Source organism: Genypterus blacodes, unplaced genomic scaffold (genome assembly GCF_046128005.1).
Source record: "Genypterus blacodes isolate CSIRO-AG114 ecotype Tasmania unplaced genomic scaffold, CSIRO-AGI_Gbla_v1 ptg000055l_1, whole genome shotgun sequence".
Classification (NCBI taxonomy): Eukaryota; Metazoa; Chordata; class Actinopteri; order Ophidiiformes; family Ophidiidae; genus Genypterus; species Genypterus blacodes.
The window spans coordinates 97,757-122,756 of NW_027466867.1; the positions used below are offsets into that span (position 1 = coordinate 97,757).

Below are 25,000 nucleotides of genomic sequence, written 5' to 3' on the forward strand. Positions count from 1 at the left end.
TGACCAGCCACTGGAAAGTTGCCGCCCCACACTGTCAACGCCATCATTCGATCAGCAAGTTGGGTAATATTCACCAATATATTCGCCTTTGTTCTCGTCGCCAAACAAGTAGTTTGGATAATTGGGCTTCGCTCTTTACGATGAGAAGCAGTAAAGCTGTTGTGTTTAAGTGCCTGTGACCCCAAAGCACAGCAATAAAAGCAGAGAGTTAAATGTTATCACTGCCGTTAGGAATAATGATTAAGAAACTAGAGAAGTACGACCCAGCGGGTTTAAAAAATTAATTTTGCTTGTGATAAAACAGGAAACTCCAGTTAAGTTTGCAAAGAAAACAGTGAATTAGCCATCAAAGATCTCTGGCAAGGATGAACTGTGTGCACAATGAGCGAGTGACTGTTGGCGAACTCTCAAACGCAGCATTAACAAGAGAGCAAATATTATTCCATCCACACCTAGAGGCCCATTATTTAGCTACCAAACACGCATCCTGTCTTACAAAACATATAGAGAGGATGGATGGACTTTTTGGGGCTGTAAATTAATCCAAACATGGGGCCGACTGCTGCGTTTGGGTTTGCGCCGATAAGAGTATGAGTGGTTGAAATCTACGTAAGTGCTGTTGCATCACAACGAAAGAGTAACAGCGACATCTCAAAACATTGGAACGACGGAAACCCACAATGAAAAGCGGATGGATGAGGAATTCATTTTCATAAGAATAATTTGGACGATTTCTCTCGGTAATAGATGGGCAACTATGTCTCTGAAGGAACCCATGAACACGTGCACTGTAAGCATGCATGTGTGTGTGTGTGTGTGTGTGTGTGTGTGTGAGAGAGACCGGCCGGCATTCCAGTTAGGAGAAGATCCCGTGGAAAATAGTGCTGTCTGTCAGCCTGTATCTGCTGATGCTATCTCCCCCATGCGACCCGAGGAGCAGAGCCTAACAATGGCGAGCCTGTCTGCAGATGGAGGTATGTCGGATTTGAGCTCCTCTGAAGAATCGGGCTGCAGAGCAGATAAAGGCCGACATGTCTGCGCCTGCCTCTCTCTCTCTCTCTCTCTCTCTCTCTCTCTCTCACTCTCTTGCCACGCTGTGTGCTTGGAGGCCGGGGGAGACCCTGCACCATTAAGACTGCCACCCAGAGCGGGGAGAAGTGTGCAAAACACACCCTCGGGCCCGCTGTCATTCTATTCAACACTCGGGATGAAATATGTGCCTTTACGTCTCTGCTTTTACCGACTGTAACACAGAAACTGCAGCATGATGCAGGAGCGGCAGCTTGGTGCTATGGCTGTTTTAAGAGAGGCTCGGCTGAAACAACAAGCACTTCAAGCTTCCAGCTCGATAGATTAGCTCCATACGAAGCAGGCCGCCCGGCTCTGCGTCTTTATGTTACAAAGGGACACGTCTCCGAGACATTTGTGTGGTTAAAAACAAGGTGGAACCCCCCCCAAAAAAAAAGAAGGAGCCTGGCCTTCTGTTCCGCTTCTAGCCGGGGATTACCAGAACCAGAAGGTGTGCCAGGGATCGAGGAACAGAGGGAGAAGGAGGAAGAAGGATGTTGGGGCTCCTTCTACGCCTCCGGGTCGCCCCTGTACGTTAATCAGAAACACAAGGTCTCTCCCCCCCGCCCCGTTTATTATCACAGGTGCAGATGGTTTGGGGTGCAGCACCACCAGGCGTACCCCACCGGCTGCCAACACATCGGCCATCTTTCTTTCTCCCTCCCCCGCGCTGCAAACGGACGCGATCCCCTGATCTCTGACAGGTCGCAGGGCCGGCAGCTGCTCTTTGTCTCGTTTACGGGGGAAAAAGAGGAAAGTCTTCATTACAGGGACTTTGTGCCATCCAGAGACTATAGAATATCAAAGTGGGAGGAGTCCACCTAAAACTGACTGGCAGCTGGCACCATGCCAGAGGGTTTGAGATTGCCATTGGCAGGAAAATCTTCCGGCATAAACAATGTAAGTAATCATTTGAAGAACTGTGGCTCTTAGATATAAAGTCAAAAGGTAAAACGCTGTGTACATAAACACATCAGCAGAGATCAGCCACAGATCCAATCACTACATTTAAAGAGTGTTGTCAGTGGATTTAGCCCTGGAAAATCGTTTCAAACTCAAAATTCGTTTCAAACGGTTACATGACTGGAGAGGGGTTACAGGGGGGACGATATTTAACCCGGAACCATTTTTGTGCGGGTGCTGGGAACGTCCGTTGCAGGCTAAAATCACAGACATCACGTTTTTGCTTTTAGGCATGTATCAGAACACACCTGGGTTTAGCTCTGAGTATGTAGTGAAGTTGTGCATCATAATTCGTGGGATGGCTGAACTTCTGTGCAACCATTATTCTCTATTTTGTGCCTCCTGTGTGTGTTGCCGGTCGGCTGCTGTGCTTGGTGCGTTGCTGAGTAAGCGTGTCGTACCTTTGCTCTCATGGCTCGCTCGGTCTCCAGCTCCTCCTCCAGCTCCTCGATGCGCGCCTGCAGGAGAGAAGAAGACAGGAGCGTGACCAAATGATGCACAATCAGTGTTCAGGACAAAATACCAACTGGGATATCAAACATCAGAGCCGTCATCCTCTGAGATGGAACAGTGGGGTTTCGCGGCGTCTTCATCATCGGGGCGTCACCTCTGCAGCTTGTTTGCTATTTCAGGACAGTGGCGGTGTGGTGAGGCCGTTCCCTGCATGTCGCCCTCTTTGGGGCTTTGGCAGGCCTCTGGCTCTACCCAGGTAGCAATTTAGAGCAAGAATGTCTGCGGCCACCACCATTATCTGTGCTCTGACCCCGGGCCGGGCTGCTGCCTGCGCTCCAGCCGCTCACAAACGCATCTCTGCCATTTGCATCACATTCTAGGAATTCTTGTTACAGATTTGCTTTCACTTCCGGCTGGACGTCTGCGATGCGCCACCGAGCGGCGCTAAGTAAACTGTGGTTTAACGGTGAAGAGTAAACATGAACATTTACTCCTGAGGGACTGGTGCATGCTGGGATGCCTTCTACTTTTAATCCAATGTTTACCAGTTACAGTTACTTTAAATAGTCACCTTTACGTTAAAAACAGGAGATTAAATGGGAATTTCATGTTTTTGTGTACAAATTTAAAGCAGAATGAAAACCCCACACTTCAGATACTTAACATGTTAAACTACATGATTTAGTTTGATTGTCCTTTAAAATGCAACCTTTGTTTTAGGACCAATATAACACGATAAAACAATCTGTCACAGTCCAGTTAAGAGCTTCTCTGTTCACCTCCAGCCAAAGCTGCCTTTTGTACTTTTTGACTAAAATTTATTGCTCTCTCTTTCTGCATCCTTCCAAGTTGTGTCATGTTCTGCTCTATCTGCTGCTCTATCAGTGTGCCGTTGTCAGGAAGTGTGTCTGACACGGCGTGTAGCCCCGGGCCGCTCTCAGGAATAACACCTTCCCTCAACGATGTGCTGAAAGCCTCTAAACTGGCTACAGCACACACACACACACACACACACACACACACACACACACACACACACACACACACACACACACACACACACACACACACACACACACACACACACACACACACACACACACACACACACACACACACACACACACACACACACACACACACACACACACACACCTCACTGCTACACTGATCCAAACCTACAACATCCTGAAAAACATCCAGCGTCTGAACCATTTCTGATTCATAATCAATAACAATAACTCAATCACAGTGAGATCATCTAAAATGGAACAAATGTCCGGTAAGTGAGCTCAGCCGTTTTAGTCCAAACACAAGGAGCAATACATTAAAGGTTGATCCGTCTTTGTCACAACAGCTGTAAGCGTTTCAAAGGCTCAGAGAAAGATAGAAGAAGAAACAAATCACCAAAACAAATAAAACAAGCAAACTCACATGCCAGCGTAACACGTCTGCAGAGAGAACAGCCATGGTGAGGCAGCAGCAGCACGACTGACTGACTGTCCCACACACACACACGCACTCACAGACACTCAAAAACACACACAGCTTCACTGTTGATCCCCTTCGGCATTTTACTGTCCACACCCCCTTATGCATGCTCAGCCTCTCAGCCTTTACACACACACACACACACACACACACACATACACATATCTGTTTCTTGTTAGATTTCCACTTTCCAGGCCTCAAACTAGCCTCAAAATAAATATTGTGGCACTAATACAATTGTAGCAAACATAGTTTACAATGTCTGAGTTTAGCAGCGGAGCAGCTTGCATTGATAAAGGCAGCATGGCCGGCTCACTGTGTGTTCAGCATGTACACAGTTCATCACTGATTTATGAACACACTCACTCCTGCAGATCTCCTAATGAAATTGACTTCATTACAAATTATCCACACCAATTCCATATCATTTTCTTCTTGCAGGGGAATGACACTATTAAGCCGTCGCTGCTGAGAGTCGACGCTCGGCTCGATCTCCTTAATTGTACGTGCTTAAAGTTTTAGCTTCCTTTTTTCCTGTGCACTCTGAAACCATAATAATTGTCCATAAATTGCAATCAGATGTTGCCTCATGGCCGATGTCTCCTCGCTTGTGTCTGAGGGGAAATGCAGCAGCGTGGGCAGTCACATCCTGTGAGCCCCCCCAAGACAAGAACACGGGCCAAACAACTGGAAACGCTGCCGGCTCACACGGGCCGATCCCTGCCCCGCCTCCGCATCGGCGCGGGTCATCTCAGACCCCCTGCTGATACCATCGCACCATACTGTCCGCACATGCTCGCCTGGTTCAGGTCCTTCTCCGCTCCGACTGCGCAGGAATCTAAAGCCTTTGTTCTCTTAAGCGCCTTCAGATGGCGATGTGCGGCTACAGGCGGCAGGCAGAGGTCACGGCAGTTTGAGTGGCTGGGGTCGCCGGGTGACGACAGGCCCTGCTGACCGGAGGCTTTACCTCATAGGTGAGGACGAGTCCAGTCAAGTGCTATTAGAAGAGGCGTGACAGGAGAGGGGAGAACCTGAATGACATGCACGTAATGTCACTACAAACAGAGACAGTACTGTCCAGCCACAGCCGGGTCAAGCCGGGTCAGACACACCACTGCAATGGGGTCGGGATTTGAATCACTGTGATCCTCGTCCAGCTGGATTCAGATAGAAATCTCAGGCTCCAGTCCGGATTCAAGCTGGACAGTGATGCAACATCTTCCAGGGGAACATCTGGAGTAAACAGGCGTGCGGGCGTGCAGGCTTTATCTTCTCAGATGGTGATGACCCCTTTACAGCGCGATGGCTGCTTTATGGCCGTGTAATAAAAGCACTAAAGGCGTGGGGGAGCTGTAAGAGAGAAACTAACAGAACTACAATCCAACTGCTTTAAATTACAGCACAGAGGAGAAGAGGGGGGGCTGGATCATAAAAGATACACAGATATCTCTTTGATTCCATCCCAGTTTGTGGATTCATCTGGATTTCACATCAGAACCAGACAGGAGTGGGCCACAGACATTGTGGACCGTTCAGCCAGCTGCTCTGCCCGTCCACCTGCATCGCTATCAGTGGGAGGGGAGGGGGGGCGGGGAAGTCCCAATCCAAGTCCACACACACACACACACACACATAATGGGCTCATTGTGAGATAGGGAGAATGCCAAAGCTACAGTAAACGTGAAAACATGTCCACCCTCAAAGACGCACGGATCGCCTTTCACTCCTCCAATCAGAGATGGCGGACGGACAAAGACGGCCTTTATGTTCCCCCCTGACAAACCTCTGGATGAAACATCAGGCTCCCAGAGGCATCGGCTCTACCTGAACTTTCTCTGTGGCTCTCTCTCTCTCTCTCTCTCCCCCTCACTCCCTGCAGCCTCAACAAGGGACACACACATAAAACACATTATCTGCAACATGCACCAGTGGCAGATAAAAGCACTCAGACTTCTTTTGATTCTATCTGGATGACACGGAGAGATTTATAGGAAAAGCCTCAGCATAAACTTTGCCGCCTGCTTCTTTCAAGGTGCTTTAAACACAGAGCACACACCATCCATCAAATCTAAAGCCTCTTATTACTAACTGATTATCTGTGACAAGGCATGTAAAGTGCTAATCCTACAGATGCTGGGGAGATTAGCACATTTCTCCATTTGGGGGCAAAATCAGCTTTATTTTGTGTTTATTCTCAACAAACGAATGCTTTCTATGCAAATGTTTGAGAGATCTCATCACAGAAGAAGTAGCTGCCCTCTCACGCGCTGACCTCACGCCGGAATGAATGCCGAAGCCTCCCAAACACGCAGGCCACTAACTTTGTGTTTTCATTTACAACAAGCAGAGAAATGTGGTTTAAATCCCAGTGGCGGCGGATATCAGGCAGATAGAGCACAAAAACACAAAACATTAGCTATTTATTCCCACACCAACACATCCCATCGGGTAAGAACAACCATATTAGAAATGAGAGGCAGCGACTGAAGGCTCTGGCGTTTGTTCTAATCCCCCTAAAGAAGGTAACATCTGTATTAGAGGAGGTGAAAGGCCTGCTGACAGTCGGCCCCCGACTGCTCCTAATCACTGTGTAGGAGGAGAGCAGAAGATGGTTATCAGGTTGGATGTAGGCGGCGTGTTTCTATGCGGCGAGGTGACTGATCCAATCACAGCGCGGAGCCCAGCAGCTCTGTTGAAAGGCAGGAATGCATCTTCCTGTAAGCTACAGCTGAGCTCCACTGATGAGCGACCTCGCGGCCGTACGCCATCCAGGCACACGCGGGGTTTGGCTCCAAGCACACGTTACACAATCCATAGAGACACAGCACCCATGGTTACGCCTCAGACATCATACTCACAATGAGGGATGAAAGGTTCGGGTGGTAACACTCTGCATTACCGTCTGTCTTTATGAAATGAAATAATGTGTATGTTTTGGTGTGTGTGTGTGTGTGTGTGTGTGTGTGTGTGTGTGTGTGTGTGTGTGTATACACTTGAAGACTTGATGTAAAAACGTAAACCCAATTTATATAAAAAGGGATGATGTGTTTTTTATGGCCTAAACACAAGTGAAGCCACAGAAGCAGCTCAGGACGTCAGTGTTTAGGCTGCGGAGGTTTCAAGCGTCCCTGACTCCAGAACTGCACAGCACAGCTTGAGCCACACTAAGTGAAAACACAGCTTAGCCAAAGTAAAGCTCCTGCCATACTCCGTGTGCCACGGCATGATTAGGAACCCGAGTGTTTTTAATGTCAAACTCCCTTTAACCCTTTCACGTCTGCACTAAACATGCATAAGTCTCGTTATACTGAGCTAAACTGTTCTTGGAACGTGGCTCTGAAACACAATAGTTTGACAAAATACCATCTGTACACTCACTTTGACATCCTGTACATATGTTTACTGTTTGTATCAACTGCAGGGTCTGACCTGCAAATCCTTGCTCTTCCTCTGCAGTCCGATGTTGAGAGCCTCTTCTGCTTCAAGCCTGGAGCCGGTGCTGGTGATCTCCATGTCTTTCCTTTAGAGACAGATGGAGAGATGGAGAGATGGAGAGATGGAGAGATGGAGAGATGGAGGTGTTGAACTGAGTGACAGATTTCATTTTCTCTACATGTTTGGATTGCTTGAAACAACATAGCATCTTGGCAACAAGGTGAGTCACTTGCTTTATTAATGTTGAAAGAGAAAGGTCACGCAAGCGGCGCCAATGGGAAACAAGTTTGGACTTTCTGTTCAGTGAACTGATCTGTGTGTGTGTGTGTGTGTATGTGCGTGCGACAGACGATTCTTGTCTTTAGTTGAAGGTTGCTGGGAGCTAAATGCAATGAATGATTCTGTTTGCTCTCATATTACTGTGGACAGATACCAACATGTCGGGACGTTAGTGAGTGCCTGGGGAGGCCGCACAGCTCAGAGTGCAGATAACTGGACCGTGGAGCCAACATGTCACACAACCTCCCTGAGTCCAAACTCATCTGCCTCAAGACAGGAGATCAGATCCAAATGTCAACAACCTTTTGAAGTCCACTAAGAAAGAACTCTGAAGTCATAGACATTCAAGACCTGCTGGCACATGCATGTGTTAATGAAACAATATGTTAATAAAAATACAGGCTGCATGGAGCTGAGGAAAATTACCCCTGTTTCTAGTGCCAAAACTACTTTCATTAGGCATCTTTGGGATGAGGAGCCCTGGAGGAGAAAATTCTTTGTCTGAGTCTTTGTGGCATCCTGGCATCTCCGTATCAACACCAATCCCAGGGAGTTTCACATCTAAACATACTGAGTGACCTTCATCATCATAGTTTCATCTCTTTTCCCACCTATGCCTCCTTCTGCACACCTGGCCATTACAGGAGAGGGGATCTCTCCCTGAACCCTTTGTTGTGCGGGCCTGTAAAGATAGGTTGTATGAAATATAAGACTGTAATAATAACCTTGAGGCGTCTCTACAAGCCTCTCAGCGGCGAAGATCGTCAAGCATGGCTGAATCACAGTCTTACTCAATGTGACCCGTTAATGTCGGCGAATGATGGATATGGATCTATCTATGGAGCCCATCTATCATGGTTGATGGGCCGTCTATAGTCGTATGGGTCAAAGTCCCACAGTGACACTGACAAATATGTGGCCACCATTTTACTCTGCTGCTCTGGAGGGAGGAGCTCATGATGGCAGGGCCGGGGTGCAGCAGGTTTGGTCATTAAACTTCACCAAGCTCACTCATGTGCACCCAAACCCATCAAAGCTCAGCTTCTTGGAAGACAGACAGTTTTCTTCTCGTTTACCTTTTGAGGAGCTCGGCCATGCCGCTCTTCATCTTCTCCATGTCCCCCAGGCTCTCCTGGGTGGATCTGCTGTCGCCCTCCAGCTTCCTCCTGTTCTTCTCCAGCTCGCCGCGCTGACGACGCTCCTGCTCCAACTGGTACTCCAGCTGGACCCGACAGAACCGGAGCGAGGAGAAAAACACATAAAATACAACAGTCACAGTTTAACGCGGCTGTAAAACAGGACGACTGGCAGCAGCGTTCGACTAAACTACACCGAAGGCCAACATTCGAACCGTATTGTTCACTAAAACTGCCAACAGCTAATACTTTGGGGTCAGTAATCAATATTTATAAATTCAACCATTTTATGCATAAAATTACATGTATTCAATGTTTCCCCCAGATTGTCCTTGTCAAGCCAAGGTCTATTGGCTAACAGGGTTACAATTAAGTCAAATCACGTCAAGTTTCCAGTCATCATATTACTCAAACGGTTCATAACATAATGTTAAAGCGTGTTTAATGAGTGGAGCATGTGTGCTCCTGTTACCACGGTTATGATGATGTTTTGGGGTTATATTGATGTTTAACTGTAAATTAGATAGGGATACGGTCTGCTAGTGTTTTCCACATCTGATAAACATCTGTGCACTGTGATTGATTATCTATATTTATCTCTATGACTGATTCTACTGCAGTTCTTTTCAGTTGTGGTATGCATGACTGATTTCTTTACGTACATCTTCAGCTTGGATCTGTAGCTTGGTCTTTTCTTTGGTCAGCAGGTTCACCTTGTCCTCTTCGCTCTGCAGGTCCTCGATGGCCTGCTGTTAGGGCGCAAAACAAGATGGCTGCATGAGCCTGGGCTGCACGTGTGTCCCTAATTCCCATCGCTTTGCCTCGCCTGGCATCCATCTGCCTGCCACATTGGGGCTTGGCGAGATAGGAGTTGATTTGTTTGGTTGCAAAGGAAATGTCAAAAGTCATCCTCGCGTTTGATCCTCCTCTCTTTCCATTAACTGGGAACAAAACCTCTGGAAAATCAAACTAAACGCAACGACATTGCGCCCAAACCCACAGAAACAGCTGTGAGATGCTCCGCCACGCCAAGGAGCTGCTCTTTGTGTTCCAGACGCGATCCATAATCTAAGACATGCTCGACAAACGGGGCGAAGATAATGAGAGCTGATGCTAAATTGCTCCTGCAGATTACACCATCAAGCAGCCTGCTACTGTTGGGTCAAAGCATCTGGGACAAATTAGCAAACAGCGCCTCTTATAGCTGCCACAGAGTGTGATGAGGTTGGAGAGGGTTAAGATTTCTTGAAGTGAACTATGTGTGAGTGTGTGAGTGTGTGAGTGTGTGAGTGTGAGTGTGTAAGCGTTTTCTGCGCGACTGACAGGGAGCACATTTATCACCAGTGCCAGTTCTGGCAGGTCCGAGACCATATGGTTCTATTTTCCTCCAACTATGTTTCATTCTCTGTCAGGCAGAAAGCAGCGTATCTCTCGGCACTACGACCGATGAGACAAAACTATAAATTACACTAATAAATCTTGAATAAAACCCAAACGACAAGTTAGACGGTGTAAACGGGAGCACTTTAGACATTTGACACAGATCTTAACCTGACATAAATCTTTATTTTTAGGAAGAATTGGATGATTCATAGTAGGTTGTTTTAAACAGCTGCAGGTTGGATAGAGAGGTTTCTTTTAAGGAAAAGTAAATGTTTCTGTTCATTATTGTGGCTGATTATCAATCACATACATTTCATTTATGCTGCACTGCTGAAAGATCGTCATCTTATTATCTTATTGTGAGCTGATGTCATCATTAGAGGATCTCACCTACTCATGTAAACGACAACAAACTGTGCAGGTATGGGAAAAATGCAACTTTTGTAACTATGGAAACGTTCAATTTAGGTCATTAAAGAGCAAAAACAATGGTTATGCTTGTATTGTCGAGTAATGAAACTGCTTGTACACATGGGGGTCACAGTGATCTCACCTGGCTCAGCACCACCAGATGTTCTTTCTCCTTCTGGAGCTTCTGCACCACCTCGTCCCTCTGAAAAAGATCCTCAGACAGCTTCCTCACCTCACCGTCTGAAGACTGGAGAGGGAGAGGGAGAGGGAGAGGGAGAGGTAGAGAGGGAGATGGATTGTCATCACATTAAATGGAACGTCACAATTAAAGCTCAGATGACTTCCCCTCAGCATTGATCAGCCGTCTCTGCAGCCATGGTCAGTGACTCACGCTCAGCACATATAGGAGGCGTTAGGAGCAGCATGTGTTTCCCCTCAGATGAGATACTGTGTCCTGATGGAGCTCTGCTAAAGCCCTTCCCTCTGCGGTGGATGTTTTCCCCCGGGGGAAGCGGCCATGATGGCTTGTGAAAACAGTGATTCTGCACGGCTTTGCGGCCGCACCGTAAAACAATTATCTTTTCATGACAGAAACAGATGTCACTATTATAACTTCTATAAAGACATCAAAGCTTCATATTTGCATGTGAAACTCTGGATGTCATCGAGCGCACGAGGACCTAATGGGATGTGTGTGGGGAGTTGAGAAGCTGTTGGAAGATTTGGTCAGTCAATCTGAGCTAAATGTCAATAATAATTGGCTTTGTGTGGTTATTCTTCAAAAATTGACCAACATCTGCGGTGCAATAAATGGAATTATGATGGAATTCCACTAAAAAACGTGGCCTCTTTTAATCAGACGCTTCCGCTGATAATAAGCACATACCCCGGTCACGTCATGTCTTCTTAAAGGCTCCGTGTCAACAGGCAGGTCTGCTCTTGTTGCACCTTGACGCTTCCTTTACACTTCTTTACAGTACCTTCACCACATTTAAAGAGCAATTAGCCAAAGAAAGCATTCAGAGGATTAAAAACTGTGTCAAATTAATTGGAGCAGATTCATGGTCTCTGCTCCGCTGTTCCCCCGGCACATGAACGTGTTGTGGGTTCAGGACATTCTCGTGGCATTCCTGCACACAGATAGAATCTTAATCCTTTAATACACCTCAGTGAGGTAGATAAAGGGGGGAGGGGTACTGAGGGGCCACTAATGTAGACGTCAGTGCAGCCTGTGTGTGTGTGTGTGTGTGTGTGAGCTTCGTCGTGGCATGGAAAAACCTTCCTCACTCAAAGAGTTCAAGAGGAATTTAACTGTGACCTGAAATTTACAAGACGGAGTAAACTCAAACTGAGACTCAATAATATTCTCTGCATCATTACGCGTCAGATATGCCCGAGTATGAAGGCCACTGCTGGAAACATTAAGAAAAAGGAATCATTATGTGACTAAAGCAATATTTTAAGAAAAAAAAAGTTGAAATGTAAAAATAAAAAGTGGGAATATTTGAAGAAGAAAGTGTGATTTGTGGGTTTCTGAGGGGACAGGAGACAGGAGACAGGAGACAGGAGACAGGAGACAGGAGCACGACATGGAGGCTCTGGTGAAGTTATACTTTAGGATCTGCTTGTCAAATAATGAAATACTGCCATGTCAGGGCTCGGCTGTTCTCTTTGACTCTGTGGCCCCGACCTGCTGGGCTTTGTGTAACAAGCGGGGTCGGGCTCCGGGTTAGAGGGGTCAGTGTGTTAGGCCCATAGTCTGAAGACATGCATCAAACAGACCAGTAATACTTCTACTTCTACTTCATCTACTTAATTAAATTTAAATTCCCTGGTCAGAATAGTGTACTTAATTTCATGAATTCCAGAGGATGTGTGTGTCTACACTCTGAATACCTTCTTGTCCTGCTCGGCGGCGGTCAGGACGCTCTCCAGCTCGTCCAGGTCTTGTCTGAGGCTGCTGCACTCGGCCTCCAGCCTCTCCTTGTGGAGGGCGAGCTGGGCGGAGCAGGCCTCCTCCTCCTCCAGACGCTCCGACAGGCCGGACAGCTGCAGCTCAAGCTCCCGTTGGGCTTTCTCCAGCTGGCCACAGCGCTGCTCAGACGCCTGGGTGCTCTCCTGCTCCTGGAGGAGGAAACAAATACATGTTCAATATGTTACACTATTCCTTTACAGTAATTGTTGTATCCTGTACAATCTTAAACATGTTGTGGCTTACTCCATTTAAAAAAAATAATTCAACTTCTATCATAGTTTAGGTCGAACAAAGGAACACAAATCCATTCTTTAATAATAATTTTCCGTAGAGCACTTTACAAAACATCTTGAATCATCATACTCACCGCTATTTAACACTGTCATAATGTGTTACATAACATTTGATGACTCCCATTTAGTCAATTTGCAATTATATGCAGTTTGCTATACTCAGCCTATTGTTTTACTATCATGTCTACAAACAAACTGTGGCATAGGGTTAGAGATTAGCTCACAAAGGAAATCTTAGGATGAGCAATTAACAAATGCATTTAGAAAGGATCACACACACTGCTGTTTGTCATCATCCTGTAAAAACTCTAGCTAAGACATCATCGAACCAACAACACTGATCCAGGACTCTGCGTCGACACGACTGTGCCATGTTTACACAAACTTCTGCTGTTGCCCTGTCTGTCAGCCTATTGTTTCAATTTACTTGAACATTACATTGCCTATGTTGCTGCAGGATCTCAGTTCTCCTCTCTCCTCTCTTTGGCTCTCTTCATAAAAAAACGAAGAAGAAAGGATCAAACGTATAAAAGATAGAGAAAATGAGAGAAGCTCTTACCACAGGTCAGACCACAAGCTGGACCGTATCCGCCCTTAAGTCAGAGGCAAAGAGACCTTCCCCTGTTCCTTCCTTAATATAGTACGACTGTAAGTCAACAGGGTGACGTACAGTACTGACTTGATAAGCGAGTTCTACCAAAGACCAGGTCACTTTGTCAACATCACATCCATAACAGGAGTGAAAGGAAGTGATTGCGAGAGGCTGCTCTGACTCTCTTATGGCCCAGTCATCATGGGCAAGGCATTTGGAAGCAGCTAATAGCATACCCAAATATCTGGGCATTTGTGAAATCAGGCGACCACATTTCCATCTGCATTTATTTCCAGAAAAGTGCTTGGTTTGCTCTCTCTGCCTGCTCACAGAATGTCTTGGTAAGGTTTTCTTCCTTCTCTCACAGATACGCTTTAACGCTTTCATCAGTGACGGTGGAACAGGTGGCAGCAGGCACGACCATACGCGATGATGACGTCGTACACATGCGGCCAACGAGTACGGCCCGAATGTTAGGTAGGACTTTTTTACTCTGAAGGACATTAAAAGTGTTGGTGACCTCTGGAGTGAAGCATCAACAATGTAAGTTGTTAAGTAGTCTCAGTATCTAAGTATTGTCTAACTGAAACTGTGATCTCCTCTAAACAAATCCCAGAAGCTGCCGTCTCTCGTCCCACAGATGTGTCCAAACACTTGTTACATTGTGTACTTGGTGGGTGTGTCTAAGCAAGCGAGTAGGCCTGCAAATCCAAACGTGGTACATGTTGATGTAAACACATCACAGACGATCAAAACCCTAAGCTGTCAGGGCAGGAGAGAGCCTCTGGGTTTGTCTCATGGGCTGCATCTCTACAGAAGTATGTGAGGGACGGCGTGTCCCCTTTAAAGACTGAACGAATTCGGCCTACAACTCCAGCCAGCCACACACATACTGCACACACACACACCAGACGTTACCCACAGCAGCTAGTTTGTGCTCCAGTGTAGCGCTATAGCTATCCCAATCCAGTTCCTCCGGTTCCGGTTCAGGTCCCTGATCCGCCTGGTTCCCATTGGTGTCCTCCGAGTCATCAGAGAGGGAGTGGCAACGGCGGCGGAGCCTGGCAGACATCACCTCAGAGAGGCGCGGCGGAACAAGGCTTGATGTCGATGAGGAAGACGTACGGCCCTCACTCCTCTTCGGCTCGCTCCAGGTGCGATGAAGAACGGTAAGTCACTCCAGTCAGTGCACTCCTCCTGCAGCAGCTCCTCGCTCTATAACACACTGCTCACCTTTCCTTTGCCTCCCTCACACTCCTTAATCTGTCAACTTCTTTCTTTAACAATCCTTTCTATCAACCTTTTCTTTTCCCCCCTCCCTCTTCTTTCTCTCCCTGTCCTCTCAATCAACCTGTGCCGGTATAAGCTTCTGAAATCCAAACATTCCAAGCCTTCCCACCGCTCGCTGTACAGCTGCTCCTTCTGTACAGAAACCCAACGCAGGCGGCCACCGCTCAGTCCACAACCGCCTCTACTGTCTCCTCCCACAGAAACAGGTGGCTCTCCCCAGTGCAGAGGGATCCAAAGGTGTCCCGGTGGGATGGCGGTCGGTGTAGGATGTCAGGTCGGGGGGAAAGGTTGAAGCGTTGTGCCTTTCTACCACAGAGACTCAGGCTCACAGCTGTCCTATCAAAGCTCTCAGCTGAGCCACAGAGAGACAAGAAAACAAGGGCAGTGTTCCAAAGTCAAAAATGCCTTTTCTCCTCGCAGACTACGTTATAATTGACATAAATGTCTTGTGCGCCCACGCCCACACGGTCCCCACAATGCCTCGGCATTCATCTTAGCAGGAACAAGGAGGCATATTGTGCTGCACGCACAAGTGCGGATGATTTTTCTTCAATGAAGCCATCAAAACCCACAAAGACTAGACTAAGCATTTCCTGATCTAGAGATAACAACCAGCAGGGTCGTGTCATGAGACGATGATGATGATGAAGATAAGACTAAACTACTAATCTTCCCAGAAATCAGCAAAGAAAAAAAATCTGCAAATTAGAAAAAAGGGGTTTTATACAAAATCATCATCAATCACCAAGTTCTGTCCAAACAAGTTTTATACAAATCACCACCAGGAGACATTCTGTTTTTGTTTTCCTGAGCTAAACTGCTTCTGACCTTCAGCCAAAGGCGGTGGCAGTGGAACCGAAATCGACTCCTCTCCAAATAACATAAAGCTAGAATAACACAGAGTCTAAAAACGACCAACACTGGACAGAGGTCCATGAGCGAGGATAAGCACTCTGCCAATGCCACTGAGCGATGGAGGACGTCCAGCCGCCGCAACGCTCGCATTGCATTCACACAAAGGATTTCTGAGAATTTTGATTGTTTTATTTTGACAATGTGGTCGGAGACGGGCGGCACAGAGAGACACGTTCATGGCCGTCCAACGCACTCCCACTTTAACTGGAGAAGACATTCAGCTCTCACACACACACACACACACACTCAAGCCAACACCAATACTCTCATATCTAACAGAAGGGGCTGCAGTGGATCAGATACAGAGTGGGACTCATTTCAACACAGATCAGATTCTCTTTCTCTCACCAGCTTGGAAATATAAAACAAAACTAAAGTCCAGTTCTTATATTTGATCTGTTTGGGTCACAGAGTCCAGGAGTATGGTGTGTGTTGCCTTGGTGCAGTGTATCGCCTTTCCACAGAGAAATGATTGAATTAAACTACAACATAACACTAAAATCATCTTACTATAGTTTACTTTGGATGCAGACATTTGCACATTAGACTGCTCACATGCAATCACTGATCACACACACACACACACACATCTAACACATAGGTACATTGTTTACACCGGTGTTTTCCGGGTTCAATCAATGCTTGATCTGAACTGCATTAGTGCAGGATTGTGATTACAGACCTGTATCAGGTAATATGAGGCCGTGGTGATGTGCTGGAGATGAAAGCACAGGAAAGCCTTCTGGTTACGCAGATGAACTTCCACTATTCCTGCCTAATGCAACCCGCACTTTGCTCCAATCAAACTGATGCCTCCATAAAGGTGCAGAGCCAAAGCAAAGCCTGTTATTTCATGGGCAGCTGGAGGTTGTGGGTTCATTTTCCCGGATGTTTCCTTTGCAAAGATATCTATCAGGGAGTGTCATTAAGAATATATAATTGTGTACGATCTGAAGAGGGAAGGTTGTTTTTGAATTACAGACAGCATCACTAACTAAGATACCTGGCCGACTTCCTTCCCCTTCCTCTCACACATAGTGGGGGGAGCCTCCCCTCCCTCCCTCCCTCCCCTCCCCCCCTTCCTCCCTTCTTCCCTCCCTCTTTCCCTCATCCATCTCCCCCTGCCAGTCTTTTGTCCCACAGAAACTTCAGAGCCTTCAGAGTCCAGACTGAAAGTTTTTCCACATGCAGAAGAACTGGGGCATCTGGACAGATCTGCAGGAACGCTCCACATTTATTTCCCATTAGTGGTAATTGAGGGGTAAACAGTGCACTTTTCTCTGTTTATATCCTCATGAAGCAAAGATGGTTGAAGCTGCGCAAAGAAAAACCTTCATTTTCCTCTTTATCTCAAAGTGGGCATCCTTAAATTCCTTATTTATTTTTGATTCTATTGCTAAGTGCTTTCGGCTTTGGTGTCTTTACACTGAGTTGTCAATCACAAAGTGTGGGTGGTGCTGCGTTTTTTCTGTCTTTGGTGCTTTTAAGTCATAATGATGACCAATTTCAGCTTTAGAGTTTCTCATTGTCACACTGTAATACAGCACACAGTGTGTTGAAACTGTCACATGTCACGGTTGACTGATGAGAACAGCAGGGGGCCTTGGAGTCTGTTTCTAATCAGAGTGCACTGAAGTGTTGTGAGAGGAGAGAGAGTAGACATGGGTGTGTTCGCCGTGCACATGAGAGCATCGCAAACATTTCAAAATAAACCCATAAAAGTATAAGAATTTGATGTAGCTGTAGGTGATATGAAACCTTATCACTGTTACATTTATACCTTCAAACGATCTCATGGTTTATCCTGATGAGCTAAGTAGGGCAGTGGAGCAGGGAGAGCTGGAATCTGTGCGATGCTGTGACAGAATGACGCTGTTTACCGTTTTAAATACATGCAGGGCAGCAGCAGCAACAGCAGCAGCAGTGCAGTGAGGTGACAAGGCTTGCATTCCTGACCTCCAGATGAAAGATGTGTGAGGAGTTCCCCTGGGCCTCGACCAGCTCCGACCTCAGCAAGAGACTGAATAATGGAGGAGAGGGACAAACTTCTCCCTGGAAACCTGGACGGATTCCTACAGGCAGCAGCACTAAATAGCTCCGACATGGGGTCAGAAGGCCTCGGAGGTATGAATTATGCTGGCTGATCTGTCTCCTGCACAGATTAACCTCATTATTTACGGCTGGATAATTTAACGGAGCCACAACACACCTGGAGATTTGGATAAAAAGGATTTTTGTCTGCAAAATGGTCATAAAAAAGCAATGAGGACTCACAACAATTTTTGCATATTTCATAATTTTCCAAACATTGTACAAAGCCTGGTTTTAAGCGAATTCAAGTCATAGGGGCGGCAGTGGCTCAGTCCATAAGGGGATTCAGCTTGGGAACCGGAGGGTCGCCGGTTCGAGTCCCTTATGGACCAAGAAAGTGGACTGACAGCTGGAGAGTTGCCAGTTTGCCTCCAGGGCACTGCCGAGGTGCCCTTGAGCAAGGCACCGAACCCCTAACACTGCTCCATGGGCGCCGTATAATGGCTGGGTGCAATGGGGGTGCAAGATAAATTTCAATTGCATGCGATTTGCTGTGAATTGCATGCAAATTGATGATTAATAAAGTATCTTAAATCTTAAATCTTAAATAGAAAGCATTGAATTCTAAAGTGAAGGGTTTGAACCGGAGCTTGAGACCTCAGACGTGTCCCTGTGCAGGACTCTCTCTCTCCAACATATTCACAGACTCAGTACACTTCAACATGGAGCTTGTGGTAAATCATCAAATGCTCCGCTTTCAACCCAGCCCCCCCCTTCCCCCTCTCCCTCCTCAGCTGTCAAACTGCTCTGCTTGCAATAAACCAATCACTCATAATGTAAGCACTCGCCTCAGGCCAGGAAACAGCATGGTGCCTCACAGTGACTAGGACTGTCTCAGTTTAACACACACACACACACACACACACACACACACACACACACACACACACACACACACGCTGTCTGTACTTTCTATCTCAATAAAATGATCCACTGGAAAACGATCGACACGGCAATAAAAAGTAAACCCAGAGAGAGAAAATGAGCGGCGTTAAAACAAGCTAAGACACCGTGAGCGCATCTGTGTGCTGCTAAGGTGTTATTATCCTCTGTCTTATTACCCACGGGGCATTGGAGAGAGAACCTGGCTGGGATTTACAGAGTCACTGCTTTACAAGTCACAAGTAGGTCTCAGGTCTTAGATCGAGGCCCCGAGTCAAGACAGGCAAGAGGCAAATCAGTGACAAATCCAATCCAAAACTGAGTCACAAACACTTACACACCCAAGTCCCAAGACCCAAGTCAATCCAGGTTTGGTTCTAAAGTCAAGTCAGGCAGGCCACGAGTCACGAGTCAACAGAGGAAAAAGAGCAGCATGAGCAGGGCTGGAGCAGAGTGACTGCTGGTGGCTGCAGCGTCTCTCTCCCCCCCCCCCTCTCCTGTCTCGCTCCTCTGCTAGTCTGTCATTATCCACTTAATATCATCCACCCGCGCTGGCATAATGAGCACCCTCAGAATCCCTTATCGAGCAGAAACTCAGACCTAATCACAAATCATGCACTTTCTCACAGTATCCAGTTATTGAAACAAAGGAGGAAGGAGCGTGTCTCATGGAAAAAGAGAAGATGAGATGCAGCAGACTCACGGCTCTGTGTTTAGTGGCCTCCTCATTCTTCTCCTTGCTCAGCTGGGCGTTCTGCTCCTCCAGCTCGCGGACCTTGGAGAGGAGTCGGTCACTCTGCTCTATGGCTCTACGAAGCTCCTCTCTCTCCCTCATCCCTGCGTTGCTCGTCTGAGTGTGCTGCTGCAGCGACAGAGATTCAACCTGGAACAACACACACACACACACAATTTCAAACACACACACACCAGAAAGTCTGATATTTCAGCTTGGGCTGGCTGTCTGACTCCCTCTCACTTCTGTTCACTTCTCCTATCCTCCATGCACACACACACACACACACAGATCCACATGCATGCGCACACACACCCGTTGTGCTCCCCTCCCTCCAGATTGGCCTGCTACTGGCCTTCATTCACTTTAACAATACAAACTTTCTCTCTGCTCTCATTCAGCAGTTACAAAAGCAAAACTATAACTTTCCAACATTTCTTCTACCAAGCAGGCTCACCTGCTTCTGTTTGTTTGCAAGATTCCCAGGCCTTTAAAGAGACAGTACCTAAATCATATCATATCATGTTTTCACTCAGTGTGCAGCAACTGTGGTTTGGACATTCGGGCATTGCAGAAGAAGACCTCTAAAGGATGTGAATGTGAAAGTGTTGAGTATTGTGTGCATGTAAACGTAGTTAAACTGTTGATGGGGACTGAAAAGGAATCAATGCAGTTGTTTTTGTGCAGTTTGTCACATTTTGGAGCAGCGCGTTCCCCTCCTACTGTTTCCTCTTCTATTCTGGCACAAAACAGCAAACAACCAAAGCAGAATCCATTCGCACCGAGATGGAGTCTATGATTTATAACAGCACACACACACACACACACACAACACGCCAGCTGATTGTGGTTTGCCAAACTTTGAGAAAACCACAGAGCAAAACAGTTAGAAAGTCAAATGAATGTGGTGCTCTGAGATGAAAACCTCTCTGGGTTGTGTTTATGCAGCACCGCCCCACTGCCACACCAAGTCAGTTAAAACAAACACTCCGAGGTGAGTGCACTCCATCACCCAGGCCTGATCACTACCTGGTACAGAGAGCAGAGTTCAACCAGCTGCCGCTCACGTCACACAGAGCAACTTAGAGATGTTGACGGTCTGTAGACTTAAAGGGAGACTGGCTCTGCTCCCTGTCACCGGCTGACCGGACCACACTGAACCAAAATAAGCGGCCAAACACGTGAGGCCGCTGGCACGCTCGTGTAAACACACTATTATTCTGTACACACATTGACGTGAGCCAAAGCTGGAGTTTTACAGCGGAATTCAGCTCAGCGAGGGAAAGGAAGGTTTTCCAGCTTGTCTCCTCATCACAGCATCGATGAGAATTTATGATGGAATAATTGATTTGTTAGTATAAAGGTCATAAACGTGCAGTCATCCAGGCGGTGAACAGTTCAGGACCCATCCAGTGCATACTTGGTGGTGTTATTCAGTCATATGACTCACTCCCATTTGATTGATGGAGTTTTGTAGCTCCCCTCGCGTCGTTCTAGCCCCAAATCCCAATTCAAGACAGGCAGGTCATGAGTCCTGAGTCTGAACAAAACGGTAACATGACAGGTCAAAGGTCAAACGTCTAAAATCAAGTCCCAAGTCAACACAGGAATGTTACAGGTCAGGTCCCAAGTCCAGACAGATGAGCAGAGACTGGAGACTCTCCTGTGACTCGGCGGCCCCGCCCCTGTTATTTTACCTTGCAGAAGGTTTTCCTGCTCCATAGCTTTGTCCTTCATGCACAGGCCGGAGGAGCTAATGTGTCTTGCAGAGGGCCATTGTCTCCTGCACGCATTTACACTTCATGCCAGAGTCGATCAATCTGCTTTTATTTTCTTTCTCCACCTTACAAGATTCTACAAGTCATTCAGGCTTTGCCACCAAAGCATAAATTTGTAGTTTCCTTGCCTGGAAAAACAGATGTGAAGTGATTTTCCGCACTGCTCTTGAGGAAGAAGAGGTTTGAAAGAGAAAGCTCTATTACAGAAAGACAGGCAGAGCATGCACACACGCACACGCACACACACACACAAGACCTGTTGCTGCTTGACAGGGGTATCTGTGCCATTGGAAAAGAGCTGTCATTAGCTCAGCTCTCAAAACTGACAAACTGCAGGAAATTAGACGGGGAAATGTGGCATCAGCATCAGCTCAGCTCAAGTGTGCGTCAATAATTGCCTCGTTGTCCAAATATGATTGAGAATGTGTGTGTGTGTGTGGCGTGTGGAAATGCCGCCCGAGCCGACACACCTGAGCTTCCTTGGCCTATAGTCAGCCTGAACACAGTGTATTTACCTGTCAGTGCAGGATTTACGCTCGCACTCAACATCAATCTGCGAGCTGATGCCAGAAAGCCGAGGAGGATAAATAAACGTGACACACCAAGGGCTCGCCTGTGGCCTGATCACAGGGCTCAACCTCATAAGCCAGCGGCATTGTTGAGAATCCAAATTAAATACACTCTTTGTTGCTCTTTGTTGCTCTATGCGTGTATCGTGTTTTGACTTGAAGTTTGTCCGATCTTACCTGCAGAGCAAAAACACACACAAAGGTGCGTGTCTGATATTTACATCTTCCACTGCTCCTTCTGGCTAACTCTCCAACTTTCCGTCTGATTCTAAAGCCAGAAAATACTTTCTTGAGAATATGGAAATAAAAATAAAACCATTCACATTTTTTTTCTGATGCAGAAAATTGTCCTTCTTTCCCAACATTCCTCCGTTGACTGGAGGTAACTGGAAAAAGAATCCTGTCATCTTGATTCTATTTGTTTTATTTAAACAGCTGTTTACTATCTTGACTCACGTTCACACCCGCAGGAGGCTCAGATGGTATTCACATCCATGAGTAATGTAACTGTGCATTATCTTGATGCCCTGTGTTCCTGGGCCTCATACAGTGTGTCTGAGCAGAGCAGTGCCTACTTCTATCGTCCCCCTCCACACCAACAGATACATGACAAGACTGGGCCTTCTTCCTTCCTGTGTCCTCCTGGCACAACATCTTTATCCAACAGTGAACTAAACTAATTTCATCATTTCGAAAACTTGCACCTTTTGGATTTATTGCCGATTCTTGTTTAGTTTTCCTTAACTAAACAACCTTGACCTTGGCGGCTCCAGTCCCGAGTTACCCAACCTGAAGAATTACTGATGTTTGACTCTACCCGCTGAGCTCCAACTCAACCAACGACATTATTTATGTTCAGTTTCTATTCCACATTACTCCAGCGCAGCCAGGTTTGTAAAAGTAAGGCCTGCAGCGTGCAAAGTGCTCCCAGGTGAATGGACTGCAGGGTGAAGGCCTGGCCTCTGGCTGAACCCTGGATCCAGGTCATGGAGGAACTCCCAGCCAGCCTTTGATCAGTGAAGCACCTCACAGTTCACTTGCACATTTGAAGGCCCGGCTGCAGGTCACATACAACCATGCCAGCGTATAAATCATATCAATGACACGATTGTTGTCAGGTAATTACAGCGGAGAGATAACTGTTGACATTATAAAGGCAGTGGAGGGTTTCCCGTCTGTGAAGTGGCAATTATTACCTTGATATGGCTGATTGAAATGCCTGACATATTTGGACAACAGTCCAAGCCAGTAGCAGAGGAAGTGCTTGAATGCTTAACTTAAGTATCTGTCAGGGGAAACATTCCATTAAAATGAACAGGCCTGTATTCAGAGTTAAAGAAAACAAACATTAGTAGTAAGACGTGAATCAAAATGAGTCTTTGTGAATTTAATTTTGCTCATGGGTGAAATCCTTGAGTCTTCAGTTTAGAAAGTTTTAGGATTTCAGGAGATAAAAGAATGTTAACTTTGTTCCCTAAAGCTCCACACTGCATCTCTTCCTTCATTTCTCGCCATTTATAACGACAATTATCTTGCTTATTGCTTCAGGAGTCCATTATTATCCATTAAAACACAGTAAATGCCCATAAAAGCTGCTTGTTTTCTGAGGCAGAGGACCTCATCTATTTCATTGCTGTTACAGACCGGAAGCGGATCTGAAAACCTCATAAAACTCAATTTATAACCTTAAAAACTACAAATGAATGGAAATAAAACTTTCCAATACATTTCAAAAACTGCGTTATATTACAAAGTTCTCAGTTAGTATGGTTAACGTGTTATAAGCCATAGTCAAACAGAGGCTTACCTAACATCTTCTGTTTAGCATGTTGCGTGTGATGCTAGGTGCTCATTACGGGCTCCGGTACCCCGTTCAGCCGGCTGAAGGAAGCTCGTCCTCGTCACGTCAAAACGTGAAACAAGTTGTTTTGAAGTGAAACTCGCCATTGTGCTGCTAATGCTTGCTTGGTATGCGTCGGACTTATTATTATACTTATGTTATTAATTTGTTAACCTGTCCGAGTGACGCTTCTTCTTCCTGTTTTGATTTTGTAGCTGGCGCCCTGGCCCCGCAGACCAATGAGCGGACTGAGCGTCCTCACGTGACCTTTGCTACCATAGTTCAGGTCGTGAATGTGAAATTTGTATGTTTTAAGCCTTTATTTGTCTTTTTCTTGCCATGAAATAAATTATCATGCTTTTCTACCCTCCTTTTGTGTGCATAATGTGGAAATCCCCATAATTCTTCTCTTCCTCCTCTTCAGTTCAGCCCCCTTAAATTTTCTAATAAGATGAAACACTCTAAATAAGAAAACATGAACATAAAGCTGACCTGTCTGATGCCTGAAAAGACTCAAAAGTGATGATGAGCCACATCATCAAAGGGGGGAATCACACAGCTTTTCATGTCTTTGTTGGCTGAGGCACCTGTGGAGGCATCCAGCCAGAGCATCTGTGTGTGCGTGTGTGTGTATTGTAAGTATGGATGAGGTGAGATAAGAGCAGATAGCACACCAGCATTCATGTGCTCAGAAGCATCTTGATGGTCCACGTCACAGATAGAGAGATATGAACCAAAGAAGCTGCTGGGAGCACAAAGTTAGGCTGATATATGTGTATATGTGATGTCTATTCATTTAAAATATGTGTTAGGATGCTGCCAAGAAACACTGCACAAGTTAAAGCTACAATACAGTGAATTAAAGCTCACTTGGTGGAAATGTACGCAGGGAAAACAATTACCCCATTAAAACAATTCAATTCCATTGTTCCAAATTAATATTTAGTACAATAGATTCATACGTTTACACATCATCTCACCTGTGACTCAAATGTGATCACAAGCAGATGGAATTTACAGTCTCAGTGTTTTCATCCCCTCTGATGTCTTGTCTGTGTTTGCATTCCTTTGTAATGTGTGTGTGTGTGTGTGTGTGTGTGTGTGTGTGTGTGTGTGTGCGAGAGAGAGAGAGAGAGAGAGTGGGGTAGAGAGAGAGAGAGAGGGAGAGAGAGAGAGACTGACTCAGCTCATTACCAACCCTATATTTCATAAAGCTGTAACTCTTAGAATCGGTAGTAAACTCAAGTACAACCACTTTACCAGACACAAACACCATACAAACATACTGTCACCTGTGAAATAACACAACTCTCTGGTCTCTATTGCACCCCCTACTGAAAGGAAAGCTCTACTTTCCTAGAGGTGTGGGCGTGCAACAAGGAGGGGCCCTGGTGACATTAATGGCCTCCACACAATGAATGAA

General features: G+C 46.3%; 1 protein-coding gene across 2 annotated transcripts in view; it reads right to left on the reverse strand.

The window, feature by feature from the left end:
• The window catches only part of LOC143002215 (putative uncharacterized protein MYH16), a 31,863-nt gene that overhangs the window by 6,529 nt on the left and 334 nt on the right, over positions 1-25,000 (reverse strand). Inside the window, exons 2-8 of one of the 2 annotated variants that reach the window (XM_076152207.1) lie at positions 19,361-19,540; positions 12,516-12,743; positions 10,762-10,866; positions 9,488-9,574; positions 8,766-8,911; positions 7,405-7,495; positions 2,433-2,489 (exon numbers count right to left, since the gene is read on the reverse strand). In XM_076152207.1, the coding sequence (XP_076008322.1) occupies positions 2,433-2,489; positions 7,405-7,495; positions 8,766-8,911; positions 9,488-9,574; positions 10,762-10,866; positions 12,516-12,743; positions 19,361-19,540 (894 nt within the window). Of the gene's footprint in view, positions 1-2,432; positions 2,490-7,404; positions 7,496-8,765; positions 8,912-9,487; positions 9,575-10,761; positions 10,867-12,515; positions 12,744-14,401; positions 15,177-19,360; positions 19,541-25,000 lie in introns of those variants that run through there. The other variant, XM_076152208.1, reaches the window with a different exon arrangement.